Raw genomic sequence first — 22,851 nt, forward strand, 5'->3', positions numbered from 1 at the left:
AAGATGACTGCCTTCTCTCCGGTATGATGGAACTAAATGGCATCTACTAAATGGCAATCTACTTTCTTTATAGAATAAAGAAAGTAGATTGATTCTGAATCAGTTCCAGTAGATTCTACTGCAGAGACAAAGTTGTAGTAGAAGTAAAGTTCTCTGTTTCCAGCTTCTTAAATGTGAATATTTTCTGTTTTCTTTACTTCTCTCTGACTGAAAACTGAATCTTCATTGGGTTGTGGGCAAAAGTTTCTGACATTTATTCATAGCTCAAGTATGGTTCTATTTTTTTAGTTTTGTGTCTATTATCAGACTTTATTTTATCGTAGTTGTTTATTCTTATTCATGGCAGTTTGTTGAATCATGTTTCTTCCCCACAGTACCTCTTCTGCTGTTCTTATGTCTCTTGTTTCGTGATTTATGTGACTTATACTGTAATTTCCCAATGGGATTAATAAAGTGCTGTTTATCCTTTTTTCTTTTAATCTCTCTATAGCCTTTTCCAAAGTTGCTCCATTTTTCAACATGTAGGGATTTTCCTCGTTGTGAAACTCGGGCTGATCCTGCAGCTGACATGGGCCTGTTCAGCTCATCAAGATGGTTTATATTATAACTATATTACAAATAACTGGCATATCTATATTTTTATTTATGTTGTCGGTCATTGGTGATTATTTTATCTTTAGAGATACACCTATTCTTTTCCACATACTTGTGTACTTTACAGGCCAAACCGTTCTTTATTCTTCACCTTTTTCTGTTCGGTTTCGTCGTCCTTGCTCTCAGCTGCACGTCTCTCATTGCGTAAATAACGTTGAGAACAATGAAAAACATACTTGGCCGGTAAAGCTGATCGACTAAGATGACCTATTTGGAGAATACGTGATAGGAAACTGGATGGAAAATCTCTCCTCTAATTGACCCGACAGCAACAAACAAGCCACTCTTAGTAATAATAATTAGGACGGCAACCTGAAAGTCAATGAGTCGAATCACCAGTTAGACCCCCAGTCAACTGAGACTCCTCAAGTCAGGCACACTTCTATAATGTCATTTCATTTTATTTGAATGTTGTTATATGTTTTGTTGCATGAATAAGAAAATGCAATAAAAAGAAACAGAGTGTAGCGTGACAGATGATAATGAAAGGAAGAATTTGCTGTTACTTAGCATTAAAAACTTTAACGACTAACCAAATTAGTTTAATGCTTTTTTTAATTGCCTGGTTGGGGAGGTGAGCTGTCAGATTTATTAGCACAACATGGCATTTTACTTAATCAAATAAAATTATTTTTTTTAAATCCGATGCGTCATATGCACTCTACATATTGCCTGTAAACTTTGCTTTCTGACACTGACTCATGTTGTTCTCTCCTCTCTTGTGTTGTATCTGCTCTTAAATGTGCGTCGCTTTGGATAAAAGCGTCTGCTGAACTAAACTGTAAACTGAAAATATAATTGTCCATCTTAAAAAGCCGCCATCCTGATAATTTGGACAAATTGGCGAAAAACAAAGACAAAAAAAAACATCAACAGTAGTTGTTTTTTTCATTTTTTTGCCCAGTGAAAGTGTAATTTATGTCTGCATCTGCCAGAGGGCCGTCAGCATAAGAGTGGTCATAATAAAATGTTAATTCCACTGCATGAGAGACTTGATGCTCTCTGCAATTAGATAGGGAAAAAATGTGCATATATTGGTATTATTTTTTTCTAACAGCCAAAATGAGTTGGAAAATATCATATGTCTGCAAAAAATCCAACATCGTGCATCCATGAAAACAAACAAATAAATAATAAAAAGCTTGGTGTGCATTTAAAATAAATAAACTTTCTCCAACTATTTCTGTGAACCAAGTTTCTGTGAACTCAACTTGACTTCACTGGCAGAGAACCACAGACGCACACCCGGCAAAAAACAGTCAGGGTGCTATCGAAATTGTTCTATAGTAAAAACAAATATTAATATACAAAATAAATAAACAAATCAATGTCAAAATAAATTAAAATACTTATCTTACTTCCATATTTTGCCTATATTTTATTTTTTGCCTGTCAGGGCTTCTGTAGCACAAAACTTACTGAAAGTGACTCTTCAGATCAACAAAAATAAGAACACACACACGCACAATGAAGAAAAGTAAGAAATAATAATAATAATAATAATGCTATTTCCACTGCATAAGAGACTTGATGTTCTCTGCAATTAAGTGGAAAAAGTATGTGCATATATCTGTATCGGCGTTGGTAAACGGCCAAAATGAGTTGGAGAATATTGGATATCTGCAAAAATTCAATATCATGCATCCATAATAATAATTATGATAACATGCTTGGTTTGCATTTAAATAAATCTATGCATATAAATTATTATATAATAAAAGATTATTCTGAATATTTATACAAAAAAGAGTCATCTAGATGAAAAATATGAATATACAGAAAGAAATTTACAAATTAACGTGAAAATACTGATTTTTCTTTTGTATTTTGACTTAAACATTTTATTTTTGCCTGTCAGGGCTTCCATAGACGTATAACCATCACAAAACCTCCTGAAAAATAAGTGGCCAAAATGATCTGTTAATTCCACCGAATGAGATTAAGTAGAAATAGTCTGTGCATGTATCGGTATCTGCATCGGTATAAGTCCAATATCAAGTATCCATAATAATAATAATAATGATGTGCTTGGTTTGCATTTAAAGTAAATAAATGTTTTGATGTTTGGGACTGTGGGTCAGTCAAACTTTCTCCAACTATTTTTCTGTGAGCCAAGTCAAAAGTAGCCCACAGACGCACACCCGGCAAAAAACACAGTCAGGGTGCTATTTAATTACGGCTGATAACTGTTGGTGGTATCCCACCCCCCGCGATTGCACACACAAATTAAATCACAATTCATAAATACTCCAACTCAGAGGGAAACCGTTCTGACTTTTAAGCCTTCCAAGTGAAGTGGCGGATTGTGCCGTCGCTCGCTGAAGATATTTTTTGAAAGATAATTGCGAGTGTTCTTGAGCAGACGGCTTTAGAGGAGCCTGGTAAACAACTTGGCAACGTCGAACACTGTATCACACTCACTTTACCGCGAGCGGCAAATTGAAACAAGCCAAACTGCTACACAGCACTAATGCAGATTCGGGCGGCTGCATCTTTGTATTCAGCGGGGAGCAACATGAAAGATTGAAGTTTTTAATTGCTTTCTCCACATCACGGGACGATTATTGTTGTGTTCTTTACAAACGTGCCAGTGAGCGAGGCTTGGCTGTACGACGCTGCCAGCGAGAGGGAGAAGGAGGGAAGCGAGGGGGCCCGGCGATAACAGGAACTGGAGAGTGTTTCAGGAAGACCTCTAGGGGCCCGTAGGGACCCCAGCCGCACTAGTCTAGTCCTCCAAAACAACAACCTTTTAACTCCAATTACAAACCTGAGGGGGCAAAAAAAAAAGGGTAGGGATGGCAGAAAGACAAAATTACTGTTTTCCCCAGTGCCCCCTTAGAAAGAAGAAAAGTCATAACGGCAAGACAGAAAACAATAACACTGTCTCAAACATGTTCTCCTGTCAGTTCACAGACCTCTCACCGTCCTGACCCGCGGACGGAGGACTCGTTATGAGCTGCAGGAGGAGCCCAGCTTACCTTGGCCAGCATGGCTAAGTGCTGGTTCTGCACGATGGCTGTTCTGTAGGTGGCCAGGCCGCCCTCCTCCAAGCTGGGGAACAGGTAGTACAGGTGGACACTGTGGACACAGACAACGGAGATGCGTCAGGGCAGAATTACAGCTTTAATTTGTAAAAATAAGTGAAAAAAGTTTGCAAAAAAGATTTTCTTTTCTTTTTAATGCTCACGACAGATAAGTATGGAGTCACAGGAGTGTCATAAAAAAAGAATAAATCTGTAAAAACAAAAACCAAAACAAAAGTGGAAATATAAAATATATATTTGTCTTTATATTTTCACATTTATTTTCTTATTCTTTTACATATTTATTCATTTTTATGGCACTCCTATGACTCCACAGCTCACAGTCAATTAAAATACATTTCTAGCCAAAAGACAGACATGACAGTAATGTTACATAACACTGATTATTAGTACAAAGCTTCCTTAAATACTCCATTCTGATTGGTCAATTACAGCATTCTAAGGTCTTATTTCTGTGCAAATCATTTTTAAATCACTTAAATAATTTTCTAATTAAATATTGTGTGTCAAATTATTGATTTCTGGGGTAATTTACCTTGTAACAAGGGGAATAATGAACTCTGGGCAGGTTATTAGTAAAGAATTAAACCCCAACAAGTGAAGTACATAATATTTTACATACTGTGCATTATCCCTTACAGACATGAACATTGAATTTAGAGTGTGTGGAGAATTAAAAACTCACCTGGAAAAAAATCTGACTGATTTTAGTCTTATTCAGAACATGAGGGAGTGGTGCACTACAGCCTCTTGTGGCCAAAATGAGTACTGCAACAACCAAAACCAAAATTATCCTGACAAAAACTTTTTTTTTCACAGATTTAAAAATGAAGGAATTTAAACACAGGAGAGAAAATAATTTAGATCAGAGTTAGAATTTTTTTTTTTTTTTTTTTCTCACTTGCGTCTCAGGGCTTCCTTAGAAATATAACCATCACAAAATCTACTGACAGAACAACAAACTGAGAAAATGTGATGAAGAACAGTGTGGGTACAACTTTCTAAAAAAAAAAACCTGTTAGATATTTGTTTCCTGCTGCCTCATCCTGCAGTGACCAAATTTTTCAAGACCACCCAATTAATTTTTCAGACATTTCCAGCCTTTCCAGGTCTGTGCTGGAACCCAGAAATGGCCACGGACGCTTCACTGGTTCCACAGCTGGGTTCCGGGAGAGCAGGTTCCATTTTCATTACGGTCCAGCGTCTCCCTAACCACAGCGTATCATTTGATTTCATTTGAATTAAAACAGGCCATTTAATTCAGTCATTTCTAATCAATGCAAAAGGGAGGAAAGCAGGTGGCGTTCTGTTTTCCAAATTCACGAGAGGTCTATTTGTCAGGGTATTGTGATCTTAGTGTGAAAACAAAGCACTTGGAATTAATAAAAACCACTTAGCGTAATGAAAAATAATTAGACCAGAGACACTCGGTTTGCTGGCAAAAGTGTCAGTCACAGAGAGCGCTTAACTGGGCTGCACAGCGCTCTTCAGGTGCAAAAAGAAAAATCATGTTTGCGCCTCAGTTTATTAATCAGAAGCAGATCGCCACACAAGACACAGTTGATTCACAAAGAAAATGGTCTTCAGAAACGGTCTTCATTATGCAGTGAACTATCGACCCCACTGACCACGCACTACATCACAGGGTTATTAAGTGAACATAAAAAACTGTGGATCTTTCCAGCCAGTAGCTCTGAAGCTCATCTGTAATCCATTTCTCATGTGCTTTTCCTCACATGTTCTGCAGCGGTGACTCTCAAGCCGGGTCGCACCGACAGGGATTCAGTTTTAAACCCAATTAAATCATGCTTTAACTTTAAATTATGTTGCTCCAAACTTTTAAACTAGCTTAAATAAAAAAAAGGATCAAATTTAAACCTTTAATTTGTATCAAATTTAATTCTGTTGCACCAAAACTTTAAACTGTATCTGGTATTAACTTCAAATTTACACTTGAGGAGGTTTAACTTTTAAAACAGCTGCCTTTTTGTGATGAATTGAGCAAAATAATCAAGTTCCTCAAAGAAAGTGAAGAGACAGAGTGAACCTGCCTGATGCATCCTTTTTCTTTCACTCCAGCTGATCCTCTAAAAGGGTCTGTAATTTCTGCCAGGCAGTTTCCTTTCACGTTGCTGTCCATTTTTCAGTATTCTGTTATTTGGCCTTTTTGCTCCATCAGCTCAGCCAGCAAGGAGAAATTACTTCTCTGCTGAACTATCGTGAGTCGGCTAACTAGTCTAACCAACTTTTAAGCTATCTTGCAAACAATTTTTAACTTTTTAACTGCCAAGAAGAAAATTAAGCATTTTGGTAACTGTTTAGTTACTTTGTAATGTTTTGTTAACTTTTTAGCTAGCTAGCAAACAATGTAATATTTTGGTAACTTCATAGATTTACAAACAATATAAAGTTATGTTTATTTTTTTTGCTAGCTAGCTTTGTTAGCTTTTTAACTAGTTAGCAAACAATATAACATTCTGTCAGCTTTTTAGCAGGATTTCAACAGCTGGGAGATAACGTTCCCCTTTTTTGTATACTTATAGGTCCAGGCAGCACTCAGATTTATTTATTTAAATTTGGGTAAGCAAGCCTCTCCACATTGATTAAGCTCTGCTTAATTTTAAATAAGGATTTACTCATTTTAACCCCACTTTGATCAGAATTAATTTTAGATAAAAAATAATCTGTTGCTGCAACCCATTTTTTTGTATGGATGAACAAATCCAAAAGCACTAGTGAGGTTCACTTTATCTTCAATAATTATTACTAATTTAAAAACGTACCTGAACTTTAATGACTCCCTTTAATGAAATATTAACTTTTTCAGGAGAAGGATCCCAAATATTGCAAGAGGACTTGGTCTTTTTACATCATCCACTGACCCTTTAAAAAAAAAAAAAAAAAAACAACCTCCTGCTGACCCCCCCTCTGTTCTACACTAACCCACTGTGTTGGGTGCTGTTCAAATGTGCAAAATATTCTGTTGGCTGGACAGCAGAGGCACAGATAGCCTCCAAGGGCAGCGCGCACTGGAGGTGCACAAGGCAGGCAGTTGGCTGGATCCGCTGTAGCCATTTAACTGGACAAGAGGCTGATAAATAATTCAGAGGGCCAGAGCGTAGGCCAAGCATGTCTCGTCAGACGCTAACAATCAAAGAAGGAAGGCAGAGGAAAAGAAGGAGGAGGAGGAGGTGGGGAGGAGAAGGAGGGAAAGTGGCAAAACATGCCCAGAGATATCCAGAGAAACAGAGGCTAACCACCTTCTTTGTGTAACACTGTTCCTGCTGCATAAGGAGCCGGAGCAGTGTCCTGTGTAACCCAGTGTCAGTTCCCATTAAGGTTTAATCCCGCTCCTGAATGTTCACTGCTGTGGAAGTGTTAGCATCGAAGGTTACCAATTGGATTTTGGTAGTAGGACTTACGCTGTTGGGCAAATGGAAGTCAGATAAAAAAAAAAATCTATTCTTCTTCTAACCTGTGAGTGTATGTAGAAAGAGAGCAGTTCTGCTGTATTTTCTTCAAGTAGTATGCACTCAGACGAGGAGGTGGAGGTGCAGCAGGTAGGTGGGCACTTCCTCGCAAGGTAGTGTGCGAGATTAATAATAGCTACGTATAATTAGCACCGTGCTTAGGTAAGTGCCGGGCAGCAACGGCCGCACTCACCTGGGAGTCAATAACACAGTCAGCATTCCAGACAGCAATTCCAGACAGCTAATTGCAAGTTGTCATGGAGAATTTCAGGCCGTTAAAAAAAGGGGGTAGGGGGTGGAAAAAAAAAAAAAATTACATCCCAGTTCCAATTACCAGTAAATCACCCGTCTTGAATGAGTGGAAAGTATGGAGAGGAGTGCGGTTGTGACAGATACGGATAGACGCAGGGAGAAACGGAGTGAGAGGGCGAGAAAGGAGGGGGAAAAAAAAGAAAGAAAGAAAGAAAGGCCGGTGGTGTTGTAGTCGGCTTCAATTAGTGGTTGCGTCTATCAAAGATGCGCGAGCGCTTTCTCACCTGGTGAGGAACTCGACAACAGCATCGCCCAGGAACTCCAGTCTCTCGTTGTGATTGATCCTAGGTGCAGTGAGGAGGAGAAGGAGGGGGGAGGACAAGGTGGAAATGTGAGGACAGTTGAAGAAGTAGCGAGAAAGATGCACTTCAGGCAAACGCACACAGCTGCTCACCTGATGAGCGCTCTAAGAATAACAGCAGCTCACATTTAATAATAAGTAGTCGTTGCCCTTAAAATTAGCTCATTTCATTTCCCCTGAGATATCCCTTCCTTTCACAGTTAAAGTTAATTTTCTTGTCAGCGGGCCTGCCGGGTATATTAATCACAAGAATTGTCCCTTTGATTGCTCCTGTGGTCAGTGATAGCATGAACAGATATGTGCCCGCAGGCAGCCTACCTTGACGGGGAGGGGTCATCCTGCCCCAGACGAGACATGATGTTAATCAACGTGTTGATTCCTGAAAACAAATCCCCGGGGTGGAGAGGTGAGCGACCGGACGAGACAGACTGGTCATTTGACAGTAATACATACACGAGAAGATTTTAAAAAGACTTTGAAGAAATTTCTAAAAGACTTCAGTCTGACAGCCTGTCACATCTAAAGACAATTTTTCAGAGGTAACAGAGTTTTAAGTCACAAACTAAGATTTGCAAAGACTGGGGATCTTGGAGGATCTTGTTGCCACTCTTGTATTTTTTATTTTTTTGCAAGATGTCTGTCATTTATTTGCCAATATACTGAATCTGAATTTTCACTTTCCCACGAAAATGCATTGTTAGGCTTTTTTAAAATACATATTTAAAACGGTCTGTCAGCTGCTCCCAGACAGTCTCTTTCTTCCTTACTGTGCTGTGGTCTGTTTTTTAATCATCTATTATTTACCCAACAATGTAATGTTTTATTTGTTAACTAGTTTTGTTAATTTTCTAAATGACTAGCAAATAACATAACTTTTTGTTAACATTTTAGTTATCTAGCAAACTTGTGTAATACACACACACACACACACAGCCAAAAATACATTAATTTATCATCTATTCTAGAAACAAGAAAGCCATCAAAACATTGAAATTATGTTCCTTTTATGACATTTTCACAGTACAAAATATTTCTGTCTGGTCTTATCCAATGGTATGTGTATGTTCATGTTGCTGAAAACACCTGAGATCTGCAGAGAGAGAAGCTCCAACAAACTATTTAGATATTTATAAGCTAAAGGATCCTGATCCAGAGATAAACAGTGAGAGCAGCTCACTCGCATTTTGAAAAGCTCATATACAAAGAAAGTTTCAGAACGTTTCATATGGCATGAGCGCCAAGACTTACAATAATATTAAATTATTTTCTACGTTTGACTTTATTGGAACATCAAGATGAGAAAAACACTGACTTAAGACGGCTCAAACTGAGTTTTATGACCGCCTCACATCAAACGATTGAGCAAGACTCATGCCTCTAAACCGACACTGGAAATTTAATAATTTTCAAAACTCTTAAGGTGTAAGGATGGCATAAGAGAAGAAACAAGGCATGCAAACTACCCACCCTTCTTCCTCATGTACATGTGGTGGACCTTCCTGTCTCCGTATTTAGGCTGGCGGATGCCACAGTTGGAGAGGGAGTTGCGGGCATGATCAGGATTCATGCCGAAGTTGAGGTGGTGACTGGGATGAGTCATGGCGAGCTGGACGAGAGAATAAAGGAGTTAACAAAAAAAGCAGGAACAATTTAACAATTTTCAACCACAGGAGCAATTTTTATAAAAGTGGCACTGTCAGGCTAATTCACAAATGTGAATTACTTTGAGTGCATTTTTTGATTTCCAAAGGGGGGACAGATCAAAATGAATCTAGACCTACAACCAGGGCTGGGTAACAGTACTCAGTCCCTCAAACAGAGGTGTCACTCGTCCAAATCATTTTGATTTTACGGTCAAAATTCAATTCAATATTTTGACTTAAACATTTTTTTAGCACTGCCAGCTATGCCATTGTTAAGACTGTTGAGTCTTGATCATTGGGTTTTATGCCCTGACAGCAGTCATTTACGTTTACAAATTCGTCTGTATGGCATCAAGTATGATTTAACAACCGGTCAGCCTTTCGATTTCATTTTAATCAATTTAATATTGAAATTGTGACATCTCCATCCTCTAAAGGATCAACCAAATAGCTTGGAAACTTAAAACACTATCTGCATTTGATCCTTTACATAACCAGATCTAGAATAAAAGACTATTTAGTGTTAAAAAAGTGAGTTAAAAATGGAATGAATGAGAGGAGTTAACGTTCTAAAGCCGACTAAAGAAGCAGTAGGGGTGTAACTTTTTAATCTATTCTATTTAATTTTTTTCTCAGAAGTGGGAAATAATCAAATCTGCAATGATCTGTGGGAATTCAAAATGTAATGGGTTTATGAGCGCACCACCAGGGTTCCTGTTGCTTTACTGGGTTTCTGTCTTTGTCTCTGTTCAGCAAAATTAAAGAAACTATTGAGCTGAACTGAAAAGCATTCTGGGTTCTGCACCGCAGTTGGTAGAATGGTGGATAAAGATAAAAGATGGTGGTCAGTTATGTAAAATATAAATGCATTTTACAACATAATTACCAAGGCAACAAATCTGAACTTTCCTGTTACCATTTTCGTTCATAAAGGGAGCATCGATTAGCCTGTAAGGGGTCTGTTCTGTAACGTTCCAAAACCAGCAATCCAACATTCAACCTTTTCATGTGACCAAGACTGGTGGAAAATGCTTTTATACCTGTGTTTTGATGATACTGCATCTTCCCCCTCTCACTGAGCCCCACTTTCCAGTGTGTCCATCTGGAACAACTAGAAACACTTTTGATTTTAGATGCAGTCTGCCAAAACACCTTGTATGAACTACTTCTGTTCGAGCACAACCCCCAGCCTTAGTTTGTCACCAGTTTGTGGCAGCTGAGGTACCGCAGATGACTGGAACATTGACTCTAAACAACATTAGGTTTGGGATTATGATGCGTGGGTTGCTTTCAAAAAGTAATTTAAGAAAATTACACGTAACTTGTCATTTATTCACACTAGATTTTGTTAAAAAAAAAAGTGATGATCTAGCCTTTGTTGCATTTTGAGTCTCTCATTCCATCTCTGCACATCTGCTTTCCAACATCCCCTCAAACATCAAAGTGGCAGAGCAGTAGATCTGTTTTTTTTTGTTGTTGTTTTTTTTGTCTCAGAACGGACGAGACACTACAAGCACACAGACAAGCCAAAAGTGCAGCCCTCACAGCACTGGAAACAGGAATAAAAAAAATAAAGGTGAATTTGTAGCAGTAGTAAATGAAAATACGAGGCAGATATTCCTGGGCAAATTCAAGCAGAGCAGACTGAAAAGAACAGGAAAAAAATAAAACCCATATCCATCAATAGTATATAACCACCCATTTCCACTAACTTGTAAAGCTGCTCCAGGTCTGATATTACTGGGTGTGGAGGAGTCTGGGAGGGAGAAAAGTCCTTTCATTGAGGTGGTCCCTTATGGACACAGCAATGCCTGGCCATGCCTGCACAGTGGCAGGCTAGGCCCTATTAAGTCGTGCCTTGTGCACTCAAGGGATTCTGTGCACTGGTAGGACGCCATCCAGCATTCAATCAGCAGAGGTTTGGGACAAACCACATTTTCTGGGTGGTCTTTTTTTTTTTTGCTGCAGTAAGGCCTGCCAGCAGCAGTCTGCACTGATTAAAGGTGAGAGATAAAGATGAGCTCTCATTAAGCAGACAAAGGCAGGGACTGGGCACCACTGTGGATCCCAGTAACTATGACAGTGCTGACAAAACATGGGCCCAAAAATCTCTGATCAGTGAGCGTTCCCAAAACATATGTATTGTTGTGCCTGGCATCTAATCCTGGCACCGAGCACAGTTAGGACTAGTAAACAGTTTCATTTTAAAAGATCTAATGGGTAGCATGTGAATCATTTTGAAGTGTATGAGTCAGGGCAAGAATTTCACAGCAGCCACAGCGGCCATGACCGCCGTGCCCCCTCAGTTTGGCCTTACGCCCTTCAAAAAATTATCTGCCCTACAGCCACAGTGGCCTTGATGCCCTGTCTTGCACCGGCCCAGCTGATTTTAGCATTTTCTCCTCTGCCTCTTTCCTGCCAATATCTTTTTGTAGACACCAGTGTCTTTTGTTGAGAGTCTGAATGGTAAACGGCAGTTAGATTTCAAGCCTGGTATGAACTGCTGGAAAACCGGGCGGATGAAGTGAGACACAGACTCGCAGCAGAGATAAAGCACTCAGGACGAGCACAAGCGTGGACAAAATGTTGATGTGATATAAACTTTCTTTGACCATGAACCCTGATGTTACCGTACGATTCTGTGGTTTACACTGCAGACTGGAGTCTCTGTTCACAGTGACAAACAGCTAGATCCACGTTATATATGCTTGTCTCTATGAAACAGCTGTATTTTCACTGCACTGATGCCCATTTGGGATGAAACTAATAAGAATATTCATCATCGATTAATCTGTCTATTATTTTCCAGTTCAATCGACTAGTTGCTTGGACCATGAAATGGTGAAAAATGTACTCACATTTAATAAACTGAAATCAGAGAATTTGGACATTTTCTATTCAATCACTTAAAATGATTCAACGATTGTCAAAATAGTTGGCGATTAATTCAACAGTCGATAAATAATTGACAGACGTCAATTGAGTGACGTCATTGACGGACTGACCTCTGGCTGACTTCCAGTGTCCATGTACTTAGCATTACAAAAAAACTGAATGAAAAGTTAATTTCTACTTTTGTTAAATTAATTATTTCCATGGACTTAAAGTAATTGTTTTATTTTATGACATTGCTGTCCCGGCAGTTGGCTTCTCTGCCTTTGGTAAGTAGCTGCCTGTCTCACTGCCTGCCAAACTCCATTAACATATTGCTCAATTCAACAGTTATAAGCATCTCCTCTTTCCACAAGATTGTTCACAATTTCTCACGACTCATAAACAGATACTTGCTCATTTGGCGGAAAATTCGGCAGTAACTTGATCTCTGATGATGTGAAATGGACAAAAAAAAAAAGAGTTAATCCTGTCCGGAAAGGAAATTCAAAGGCAGACACAGCAGCTGCTGCGTTCATGTCAAGTGAAGCAAGTATTTCAACATGTTTCCTTAATCTCTGATGACACGTTGTGGGCATTTCATGAAAATATATTACAGATTCCTCCTTTAAATTGGACCATAGTGTTTTTCTATCTGGTTCCCTGTCCCATACTCTTTCGACTGCCAGTATCTTAATCAAACGATCGAGCAGAGTTGTGTTACTTTCCCCCGAGAGCCCCGCCCAGAGGCAGACCAGTAAATCAACAAGAATATGCAATGAGCCTGTGTTGTTGTCTTATCTTGAGCACCGCAAAGGCTTTTCTTTCCCGATATAGTTTCTGAGTTTTGGTTCTGGGGCTTCATTCCCAGTCACAGAGGACCAATAGTGTACACAGTGAGCCACAAAAGCCAAACTGACAGCGTTTAGGCATCAACAGCACGGTCCAACCCTACACAGAGCCTGATCTGTTCCATTTCCTCTTTCGGCTGATGACTAATTACAAAACGGCAACACCGGTCAAAGCAAATCAGTCTAATAATGTCGGATCAGCAATCGCTCGAAGGGAAAGAGGAGAGGTAGCTGTGCATAGGTGAGCCTCTGAAAGGGAGAGGCGAGCGTCCCCTGTGCCTCTTTGTCACGGTGAAGTTGTTTGTATGAAAATTAATGACTTAAACTTTCAGACCTGTAAAGAGAGGCAAAAGTGGGAATTTAAGGTAAAATAACCCTGAAGGAAACGCATTAGTCGACACTCGGCTTTGTTTGAAAAGAGGACAAAAACTGCTGTGCCTGGAAAGACTGCCGCGGCTGAGCATCCCAAACTCGCTGAGGGAAGAAAAAGGAAAAGAGATAGGGCTCAGTAGGATATGTCAAGCCTTTATCAATCTTACATTAGGAGAATGTTAATCTCAGTCCCCCCCTTAAAAAAAAAAAAGACAGGAAAAAACTCAGACTACTCTTCCCCCCTGGGCTTGCTTTTCAAAATGCTTGTCTCCTTTCAGCCAACTTCAAATCAATTTCAAGCTCCAATGAGATATATATGTAAAACGTTAACAGAGAGGTTTCAATATTTATAGTTGCTCAAGAGGCCTTCAGCTTCTGTAGCCTTGAACACAGAGATGACAAATTCAACAGCAATTGTATTTTTTTTTTTCCTGTGGTTAAGAGGAACAGCGTTTTTTGGAGGGAGAAAAAAGCTAGTTATTTGACATGACACAAGCAGAAATCTAGCAATTCTCAGCACCGTGTTGACAGTTTGATACAAAAATATAAATAAAAACAACAACCACCACCACGTCTACTTCCAATTTCAACTCCCCCCATTGTGCGATGTCAGACACAAGTCAATGACTGCCTACTACACAGCCTGAACTACAGAGTTGGGTACGCATCAAGCGAAATACATCAGTTATTCTGTAAACACTGCAGGTCCTTCACAGTTAAGGACAACATCCAACAACAGTATTGGCTTTTAAGCTGAATCTGTGGAGAGGATTGACGTCTGCAACTGTTCCTGTCAACATAATGACTGCGTAAAGTATCGGAGGGATTTGGATTTAGTGATCACTGCCTCAGCTGCTGCTCAACCGCCTTTGGCTAAACGGGAATAAACATCATCGCTCAGTGGAGAGCCGCAGACTTGACTGGAAAAGAGTGTTGTTGCATCCGCATGCAGGGAAACTGATGGGCAAACTGCCTGCTTGGCAAACAGCACTCAGTGTCATTACCGTGTACAACATTATTTAATACAGCACACAGGTAAATCAGGATTCAGAGGTAAAGAAAAACAGCAGGAGCAGACTGGGATCGCTTGAATATTTGATCCAGTGCATTTTAATGTAAATGCCAAAAAATGTGCTGCCTTTGTGTTGCCCTTACACTACACACAAAGCAACAGAATCATTCTGTCCATCTGTTATTGGATACATAAAAGAAAAAGTCTGGATTTTCAGGTGAGGACTGGGCCTCTTCTGTCATTGTGGTCTTCTCACAATAAAACAAGATGGTAGTTTTTTGTCTTGGGGTGCTTTCACACCCAAAAGTTTGGACCACTGAGAACTCATTCCAAATTGTCCAATCCATCAGAATAGTGTATCTTTGAGCAGCATGTTTTTGCACAACAATGCAATGACGTCAAACTTGTGCGTCTACGCTGCTGGAAATTTGCAACACGATGGAGTCACGGCAGAGAGGAAAAAACGGTCCAAAGTATGGCTTCATTTTAGAAAGAAATATGACAACACTGCTCGTTGTAATGTCTGTAAAATGATGTCAAAGTGAAAGATCCGTGCTCAAACACCTTTCCACGCAACACGCGCTGGAACTGCAGGAATGTCATGTGTTTGACACTCCATGCACGAGTGCCACCACCTCCCAACTGAGCAGCATGTCCATTACAAGGGTAAATAACATAAGCACCACACAGGCAGGCTTGGATTGATTCTTTGACTAAGAAAACCTAAATGAAAACAAATGCTGTACATATATTCTCATATATTTCATCCGTTTTAAATGTTGACAGACTTATTGCTGCTGTTGGTGAGTGTGGGCTGCCTTCATTTTCTCCTGCAAGTTTCTGATGGTGGTGGAGACTGCTGATACGACAAGATGAAGCAAACTAAATAGTCTTCACCTTTTCAGTAATGCACATAATTTTGCAGCCCAATGCTGGCAGTATTGGTGAGGTTAAACTAGATCTGCCATTTTTGTTGTTCTGGTTCGGTTTCAGCAGCCGGACCTACTTGGGCTGATTCTGAGCTGTCATTCAAAGTTTGGAATCTGCTGCCAGAAAAGCTTGACTTGGTACAATCAGATGGCTGAGAGGAGCACTCATTTAAAGGTCTTTCGTGATTTTAGGTAGTAGAAAGTCCTTTTTACAAATAGGTGGTATTTTCTACGAAGGCTTTGCAAAAAAGTTATGTTTTGTACGTGGAGAACAAAATGCTGTAAAATGGTTCAACAAGAGGGCAGAAAAAGACAAAGATACCTCTGAGCAACAGTTAGATAAGAATTTAGAAATCACCAGTCATTGGTAAAAGAAATTTTAATATTACCACCAAAATCTGCGCAGATTTAAAAAGGAACAGGTTCCTGGTTCAGTGCCAAGTGCACAATAATGCCCATAATAAGCTGGAATTAACAGGCGTGTCGCTTTGGCGAAGCTATTCTTAAAACTTCAAAGTAGAAACAGAAGGTTTGTCTCAGGTTAGCGCTAGAATTGGATCTCAGGATATCTGGACTGACAAAACATAGTTTGTTCAGTTTAACCACTGAGCAGGGTGCAGAGGGCCCAAAAGAAAAACAGGTTCCCAAAATATTTAGAGCTCAGCTGCACCACTCAGGGTCAATACTGATCTGGGGTCACTTACACTTTTATGGAGAGGAAAACAAAATTAAAATCGAAGGGTATTCTAGGGGAATATTGGTTACAACACTGCGCGGACAACGACAATTCTTCTGCTTTTGGGGCCATATATGTAACGTTCATATTTTTTTACCTGTGAAAAAGAATATTTGTTCAGAAATGCAAGCAAATATTCAGAGCCTGTAGAATGGTATTCAGGCCAGCCCTGCTTGAAACAGATGGACACCTCAATCACATGGCTGGGAATGCATCGCCATGAATAACAAAACAAATAAAATACCCTTGTACTCTGTACACAGAGTCACAGCCGCGTTCACGGGGGCACATAAACAAAAGCATGCAATATCAGAGCCGGGGCCGAGGACTTGTACAGTTAAATTATTGAGATCCTCTGTGATGCCTCTCATTCTGTCAGCATGGGTCAAAAGTGAGGAACGGGGATGAAACAACAGGGGGCGGGTGGGATTATGAGGGTCTGGTGGATGTGGGGATGCGGGAGCATGTGGCGACCATGAACACATGTCTCTCTAAACCCACCGCGCACGCACACACATACACACACCCCTTCCCCAAGTTTTAAATGTTAAATGTTTAACAGGGAGGCTCTCAGAAGAGGAGCTTCAAAGGGCCGATGCCTCTGTGGAGCCAGGCGGGGGGGAAGTGCCGAATGCAGAGGCTCCGGCTCCCAGGCTGGCTTCTGTCGGCTGCCTCATGCCACATTCCCATTCTGTACTGCAATAACAGGTACGCCGCTGCCCAGAGAATCATATCGTGTTCTTATGGCTTTACCGACCGAGTACAGTATCATGATAATACATTTACAACATATGCTTCTCTTGCAGCTTTCATTCACAGATATGCTTTCATTAAAACATTAGAGAGAATGAGCTGGAAACAAGCATCGATTCTGTACAGACCCACCCAACTCCCCGGTTTCCCAGATGATCAGCTGCTTTCATCTCTTCTAAGTAAAATATGAAAAAAGGGGAAATAAATTCTCACTCCTTTAATGGGAGTACAGCTCATTACCCATCATAGCCAGAACAAAAATTCCCATTCTGAAACACTGATTGAACTGTCCCAAACCCAGAACGACTGCCCGAGTCCTGCTCCTCTCTACAAAGACTTCTGTGAGAATAACTCTAATACGAGCTTTTCCCCAGGACTGAATGTGGGTTCAAAATAGGGATTACATGTTTTTCAGGAAAGCAGAAATAATGTGACAGAAAGAGATATTTCTTTTATCCAAATACGCTTGTTATCATTCAGGAAAAATGTATTTACAAAGTGTAATGCAGTAATTTTAAGACATACTTTTATCTAAGTAAAGTTTTACATAATTACTCATTTTTTATATTATAATGTTATTATAATATTATAATAATATCTTCTGGTACTGTGAACTGCAGTAAGATTAACATGTCAAGAACTGATATACTTTCTATCTTAACAATGACCAGAATTTATTTCCAATGCAAATCAGAATCTTTTTCATCATCACTTCACTTATAAAACATCTTTTTCTTTTTCAGTTTCTGAACTTTTCCAGCACTCCCAGGTAAAGTGAAGGGGGAGGTCGAGTTCAGTTCACAAAACATTGTTGAATTCAAAAGACGACGGGGATGAAAACAACAGTATGAGGATGTGGAAATATATTTTAAAAATGATTGTTAATATAATAATTAATCTGAAGGGACAACAATTTCATTGCCAATGAACATTAGATTAGAAAATACAAATTTTCAAATTCTGCTGGTTGGTTTGTTGATGCAGATACAAATAATGACATCTCTGTGCACCTCTTGTTCAAAATATTGAAATATTTCTGAAAACTATCACGTATTATTGTGTTTGACTGCAGATATCAGTGATAAATGCTCAGTAGAGGAAGCTGCAGGATATTTGTTTAAGTATAAAATATGTACATTTTTTTTTCCCATTTAAAGGTATGTATATTGAAACAAATAAAAGACAATTCTGTTTTTTGTACTCTGACAGACTTGGAGCCGAACTTTCCTCATCCTTCTTTTCCATAACACTCAGAGTCTTCGTGTCTGCAACGTGCGGCAGCATTGAGGCAACTACCTGATTCTGCAGGGAAATAATTCCAGTGTGGCTGTTCTCAGCCAAGTGTTCCTTCAGGCCCAAAACGCACTGAAAGTGATAATTGACACGTCTCATTTGACTCACGTCAATTGATGCTCCTATGGTGCACTGCAGGCATCAGATCTGAAATGCCAACACCACAGAACCGGCAGTATTTTAGGAAACATCACTATTTATACTTTATTTTTGTATATCACAGATACTCCCATCAATTTTCTATATACTAACACCACAAAAAAACCTGTTTAGTATTATTATTACTATTAATTACCTATTACTTTAATAGTGATCTTAACTTCCTCTGAGGATAACTTTTTATTCATTTTATCTCTTTCCAAGCAGGTACAAACAGCACTGGTCAACAGAAAACAGATTTGAATATCGAAGCAAGGTCGGAGTCGGAGCATCAGGGCAGTTTGACGTGCCTCGAAAGACTTTTGGTGTCTGTTTGGTCATTTAAAACAAACAGTGTAAGAAACTGGCAAGAATCTGGCAATATAGTATGTTATGATTCAATACATTGCAATTCTGTAAACAAGGTGATACATTGCTTTTTTTAAATCTAATTTTAGGAAATGTCAGAGTATAAAGAACTTATTAGCACGTGCATGAAATACGAGTAAAAAAAATGTACTTTTTTATGCAATCTGAACAGTGACACCAGATAACAACAGCTACCTCGCAGAATTAACCACTGCCACGCAACTCCATCATATCACAAAACATAACAGTGCAAAAGTGAAGTGCATCAATGTTTTCTTTCACCCCGACACTTTCAGTGTGTTTGGCACTTCAGCATCCCTGCACTCGGTCACTGCCAATCACCCGGGGCAAGACCTCAGACGGAGAGAATCCAGACCTACAGCTGATCCTGTGCTCTGAGGTGAGCCCAACTATGACATATCTACTTGGTACCACTCTACCTCCCACACCAGCTCAGGCTCCTTCCCCACCAGAGAGGACTGTGGGCGTTCGCGATGGCAGCCCCATGCTACTTCTCCTCAGCCTGAGCCTTAAAGGGCGCCACATACCACCGCGTGGAGCATTTCCGATTTGGATTTACAGGAGTTACAAAGGATTCCAAATGTGATGGTGGCGTCACGGCAATAAAACACATCAAAACGTTCATTGAAACCTCTCAAACCGTCCCTAAAACATAAGCCATTGATCCAAATGTTCAAAACACTTGATGCTTCTCTCCAGCTAAAAATACTAGGCCTACTTTTGTGTCACCACCTCCACCACCAGCGCTGAAGTAACCTCAAGCAAGTCCTTGGCAAAAGTGACTTTTCAGAGCCACATTTCAAGCCTCGGGACATACAAACGCAAAAGACAGATTATCAGTGGAGTATTCCTTTACAGAATACAGCGGTTTGAAAATGTCTTAATTCAGCTGCAGATGAATTAATTCAAAGCACACAGACCTTGTATCGCAGCACAGTTCATTTATAATGCAATCAAAGAGTGCACCACGTCCTCTCATGTTAGAAGAGTGCCACTGGAAAACATTCAACTCATTATATGTGATCATTCTGTCAGAGTGGAGGCAAACAGGAGGCGATGGCAGACCTGAAATAAGTTCTGACTCGAACGGGGCTGTTTGAACAAGCACCATTGCTCTCCTGCAGCTGTTCTGTCCAAACCTATCTGGGCTGAAAGTGTGTGTGTTGAGGGACATTAGCCGCTGATGTGTGTACGCAGTAGATGAGGAAGGTGCTGTAAGCCCAGCGATGATGGCCCCCGACTTGGACCATTTCGGTCCCAGTAGTGTTGAACTGCTGACAGCCCTGACTTTGTCTACACACACACACACACACACACACACACACACACACAGCAACACAAACAGCGATGTCATGGTATTAACAACTCTGTGGACAGAAGTGTAGTGCAGAGAGGCAGGCAACACACACCGCAGAGGCCTGTAGGTGAAAGTATGGATTTTATGTGACTGCAGTAAAGAAGAGGTGCAGTCATGTGGGATGGTGGTTCACCGCGACTGCCCAAATAATTACGCTTAACTGAATTTAACTGAAGGATACTGTCATTAAGGTAGCATAGGGATCCTAGCAGAAAAAAACTTAGCAGTAAGTTGTCAGTGTGGCAGTAAATGTACAGTTCATGTTACAAGGTGTCAGTAAATAAACACTGCAGATGCTCCAGGCAAAAACAAGTCTCGTCCGTTGTTTCCCAATTGCTAGAAAATTCAAACTTCCTAAAACTTCACCTTGAATCCTGCATCACACCGAGTCTTGTGTACCGTACGCTCAGTCTGTCTTAACACCAAGATTAAACACAAAGGAGACGTCACGCCTAGCAGTAACTTCAAACAGAAATTACTTTTTTAATTTTTTGTGATCATAAATTTACAAAGATACGTTTAGTTTACTTTGGCTCCTTGTACTGCTGGACCGGCTGCAATCATGACTAGACTTCTAAGCAGACTTTCAAATGATGCACCTGACTATTGATAAAATCTCAAACTGACCATCATAACATTAAATATTATACTACAGCTAAATGGGGCTCAAATATAGACAGACGAACTAAATTATGTCCAACAACAAAAATACACTGTGGGGTCTATACTCTGATATAAGTGTAGTTTCTTGCAAACATCTCATAAACTTATCTCATATTGCATTTATTTATTATTCAGTCTAATTTGCCAAGCTTCAGAAATAAAATTAGCCTGTATTTTACCACTCACTTCAACTTTTTTGTGTCACGTGTGTTCGCCCATGAGCTTGCTGAAGCTTACACTGCTACGTCCTGCAAAACCACACCAACTCAGGTGAAGTTTTTAGGGAGTTCCATGCAAGACAAGATAATGTTAAGCTAATGCTAACACTAGCACTGCACCTTTAAAATGGGGGCTTCGGTGCAGTTACATCCCTTTCAGCAGCTTTGTAATCCAGCAGTGTCTTCTGGTGATGTGGAAAAATAATTTATAATAATAAATCCAACACTGATGTCTTCTATGATTGTATATCTGTTCTCCATGTTGAAAACAGATGCTGTTGTTGTTGTTGTTAGCATTAGGGATGTCCCTGGTATCTCATTAATGGCTAACATTCGCAGTATTAGCACCAGCCAGCCTGTAGCAACGTTTAATCATATAGTCGATTAATCATGCACATCCAAAGTTAGCATGTTTTTAGCCATTCAGTGACAATCCCATGAAGCCTTGGGTTATTCAAGACAAGAGCTCTGATTTAAAATGCACTGCACAAACCCTTCAAAATAAAATTTGCGGTGATGACAGTGGTGAGCTCAACCCCATGGTCGGCATCACATGACCGCGGTAATGCCTTTATCGTCAAACCCTTCTATGTGAGCCATTATGATCAAACTGATCTTTTTTCTTTTGTTTGTTTGTCTTTTTGTAAGATGAAGGGACTTGAATGTGAAGAGGAGGGAGGGACAAACCCATTAACGTCTCCCCAAGAGACTGAGATGTCAAGCTCAAATGGGCGTCTCCTCAATGAAAGGGCCGCGACTTGTCAGCTGGCGGCTGGCCTCACAGCAGGTCAGTGTTTCCTTTTTAGTGCTCGTAATGACAGGCCGTCATTATACAAACGACAAAAAGGCCAATCATTGATCGATATGTGCAAATGCCCGCACATAAACACACCCGGAGCACTGAGCAGTCACGCACGCAGACGTGCACAGAGCCTTGAGCGAATCTTAATGCATCCTTCCCCTCTTTAACTATGAATAGGCTACAACACATTGATTTCTAATGTATCAGGTTATGACAGCTCTTCAATATTGCTGGAGGCAGCCGTGGGGCTTACTCTGAGAGCACACAGCTTGAGGCTGCAGACCTGACAGGGGAGAGCTGGCATTACGGAGGAGGAGGCTGCTGTTGTCCTGTCTACTGTCACTGCGACTCAGAGCGGACCCTCGCTGCAGAGATATGACTCAGGCCGGGATGTGTGGGTTACCTTAGCTGACTCCTCAGCCCCTGTTTCCACCTGAACTATCCTTGCAGAGGTGGAATGGGCACAATAATGAGGCAAACGCTGCCTCGCTGGATCTCAAGAAGCCCCTGCACAAAATGTTTACTTTTTTTTGTGTAGACTGCACCCTGCCTAAAAGAACCACGGGGATTTGCCTCACCTTATCTTTTCTGTTAGTTATCAGCTATGCCAGCCTTTAAATAATGCAGCCCGGGTTGGGGCATAGAGTCACTTTGTAAGTAAGCAGCTGTCATGACTTTGCCTTACCTGAAGGAGGCAGCGCTCCTTGAAGACGTAGCCAATGAGCTTATCCAGGTGCATCAGACACTGGTGGTATCGGATGTGATGGGTGAGGACAGGCAGCATCATGGCGTGCTGTGGAGGACAGAGAGAATTGGCAAGAAGGGCAAGAGGGATGGGAAGCAAATATTGGAAACGGGAAGAGATGGAGAATGAGGATCATATGAGAGAAGAGTGAAGGGGTAGCGAGTTTTGAGAGAAAGTGCGATGAAGAAATGGGAAAGAAAGGCAGAGGGGTTGATAGAGGGAACAGGGAGGGAGAAATCAATCAGCCAGTCATTATTTATTAAGTGGTGCTCTGCAACAGAGAGATGAAATAATCAA

The 22,851-nt window shown here is 40.3% G+C and overlaps 1 protein-coding gene across 1 annotated transcript in view; it reads right to left on the bottom strand.

Moving 5' to 3' along the window:
- drosha (drosha ribonuclease III) overlaps positions 1-22,851 on the bottom strand; it is a 136,380-nt gene that overhangs the window by 71,961 nt on the left and 41,568 nt on the right. The window contains exons 17-21 of the mRNA XM_084747144.1: positions 22,495-22,602; positions 9,249-9,387; positions 8,100-8,160; positions 7,705-7,764; positions 3,633-3,732 (exon numbers count right to left, since the gene is read on the bottom strand). Of these exons, the coding sequence (XP_084603270.1) occupies positions 3,633-3,732; positions 7,705-7,764; positions 8,100-8,160; positions 9,249-9,387; positions 22,495-22,602 (468 nt within the window). The remainder of the gene's footprint in view (positions 1-3,632; positions 3,733-7,704; positions 7,765-8,099; positions 8,161-9,248; positions 9,388-22,494; positions 22,603-22,851) is intronic.

Source organism: Lutjanus erythropterus, chromosome 21 (genome assembly GCF_056507025.1).
Source record: "Lutjanus erythropterus isolate fLutEry1 chromosome 21, fLutEry1.hap2, whole genome shotgun sequence".
Classification (NCBI taxonomy): Eukaryota; Metazoa; Chordata; class Actinopteri; order Lutjaniformes; family Lutjanidae; genus Lutjanus; species Lutjanus erythropterus.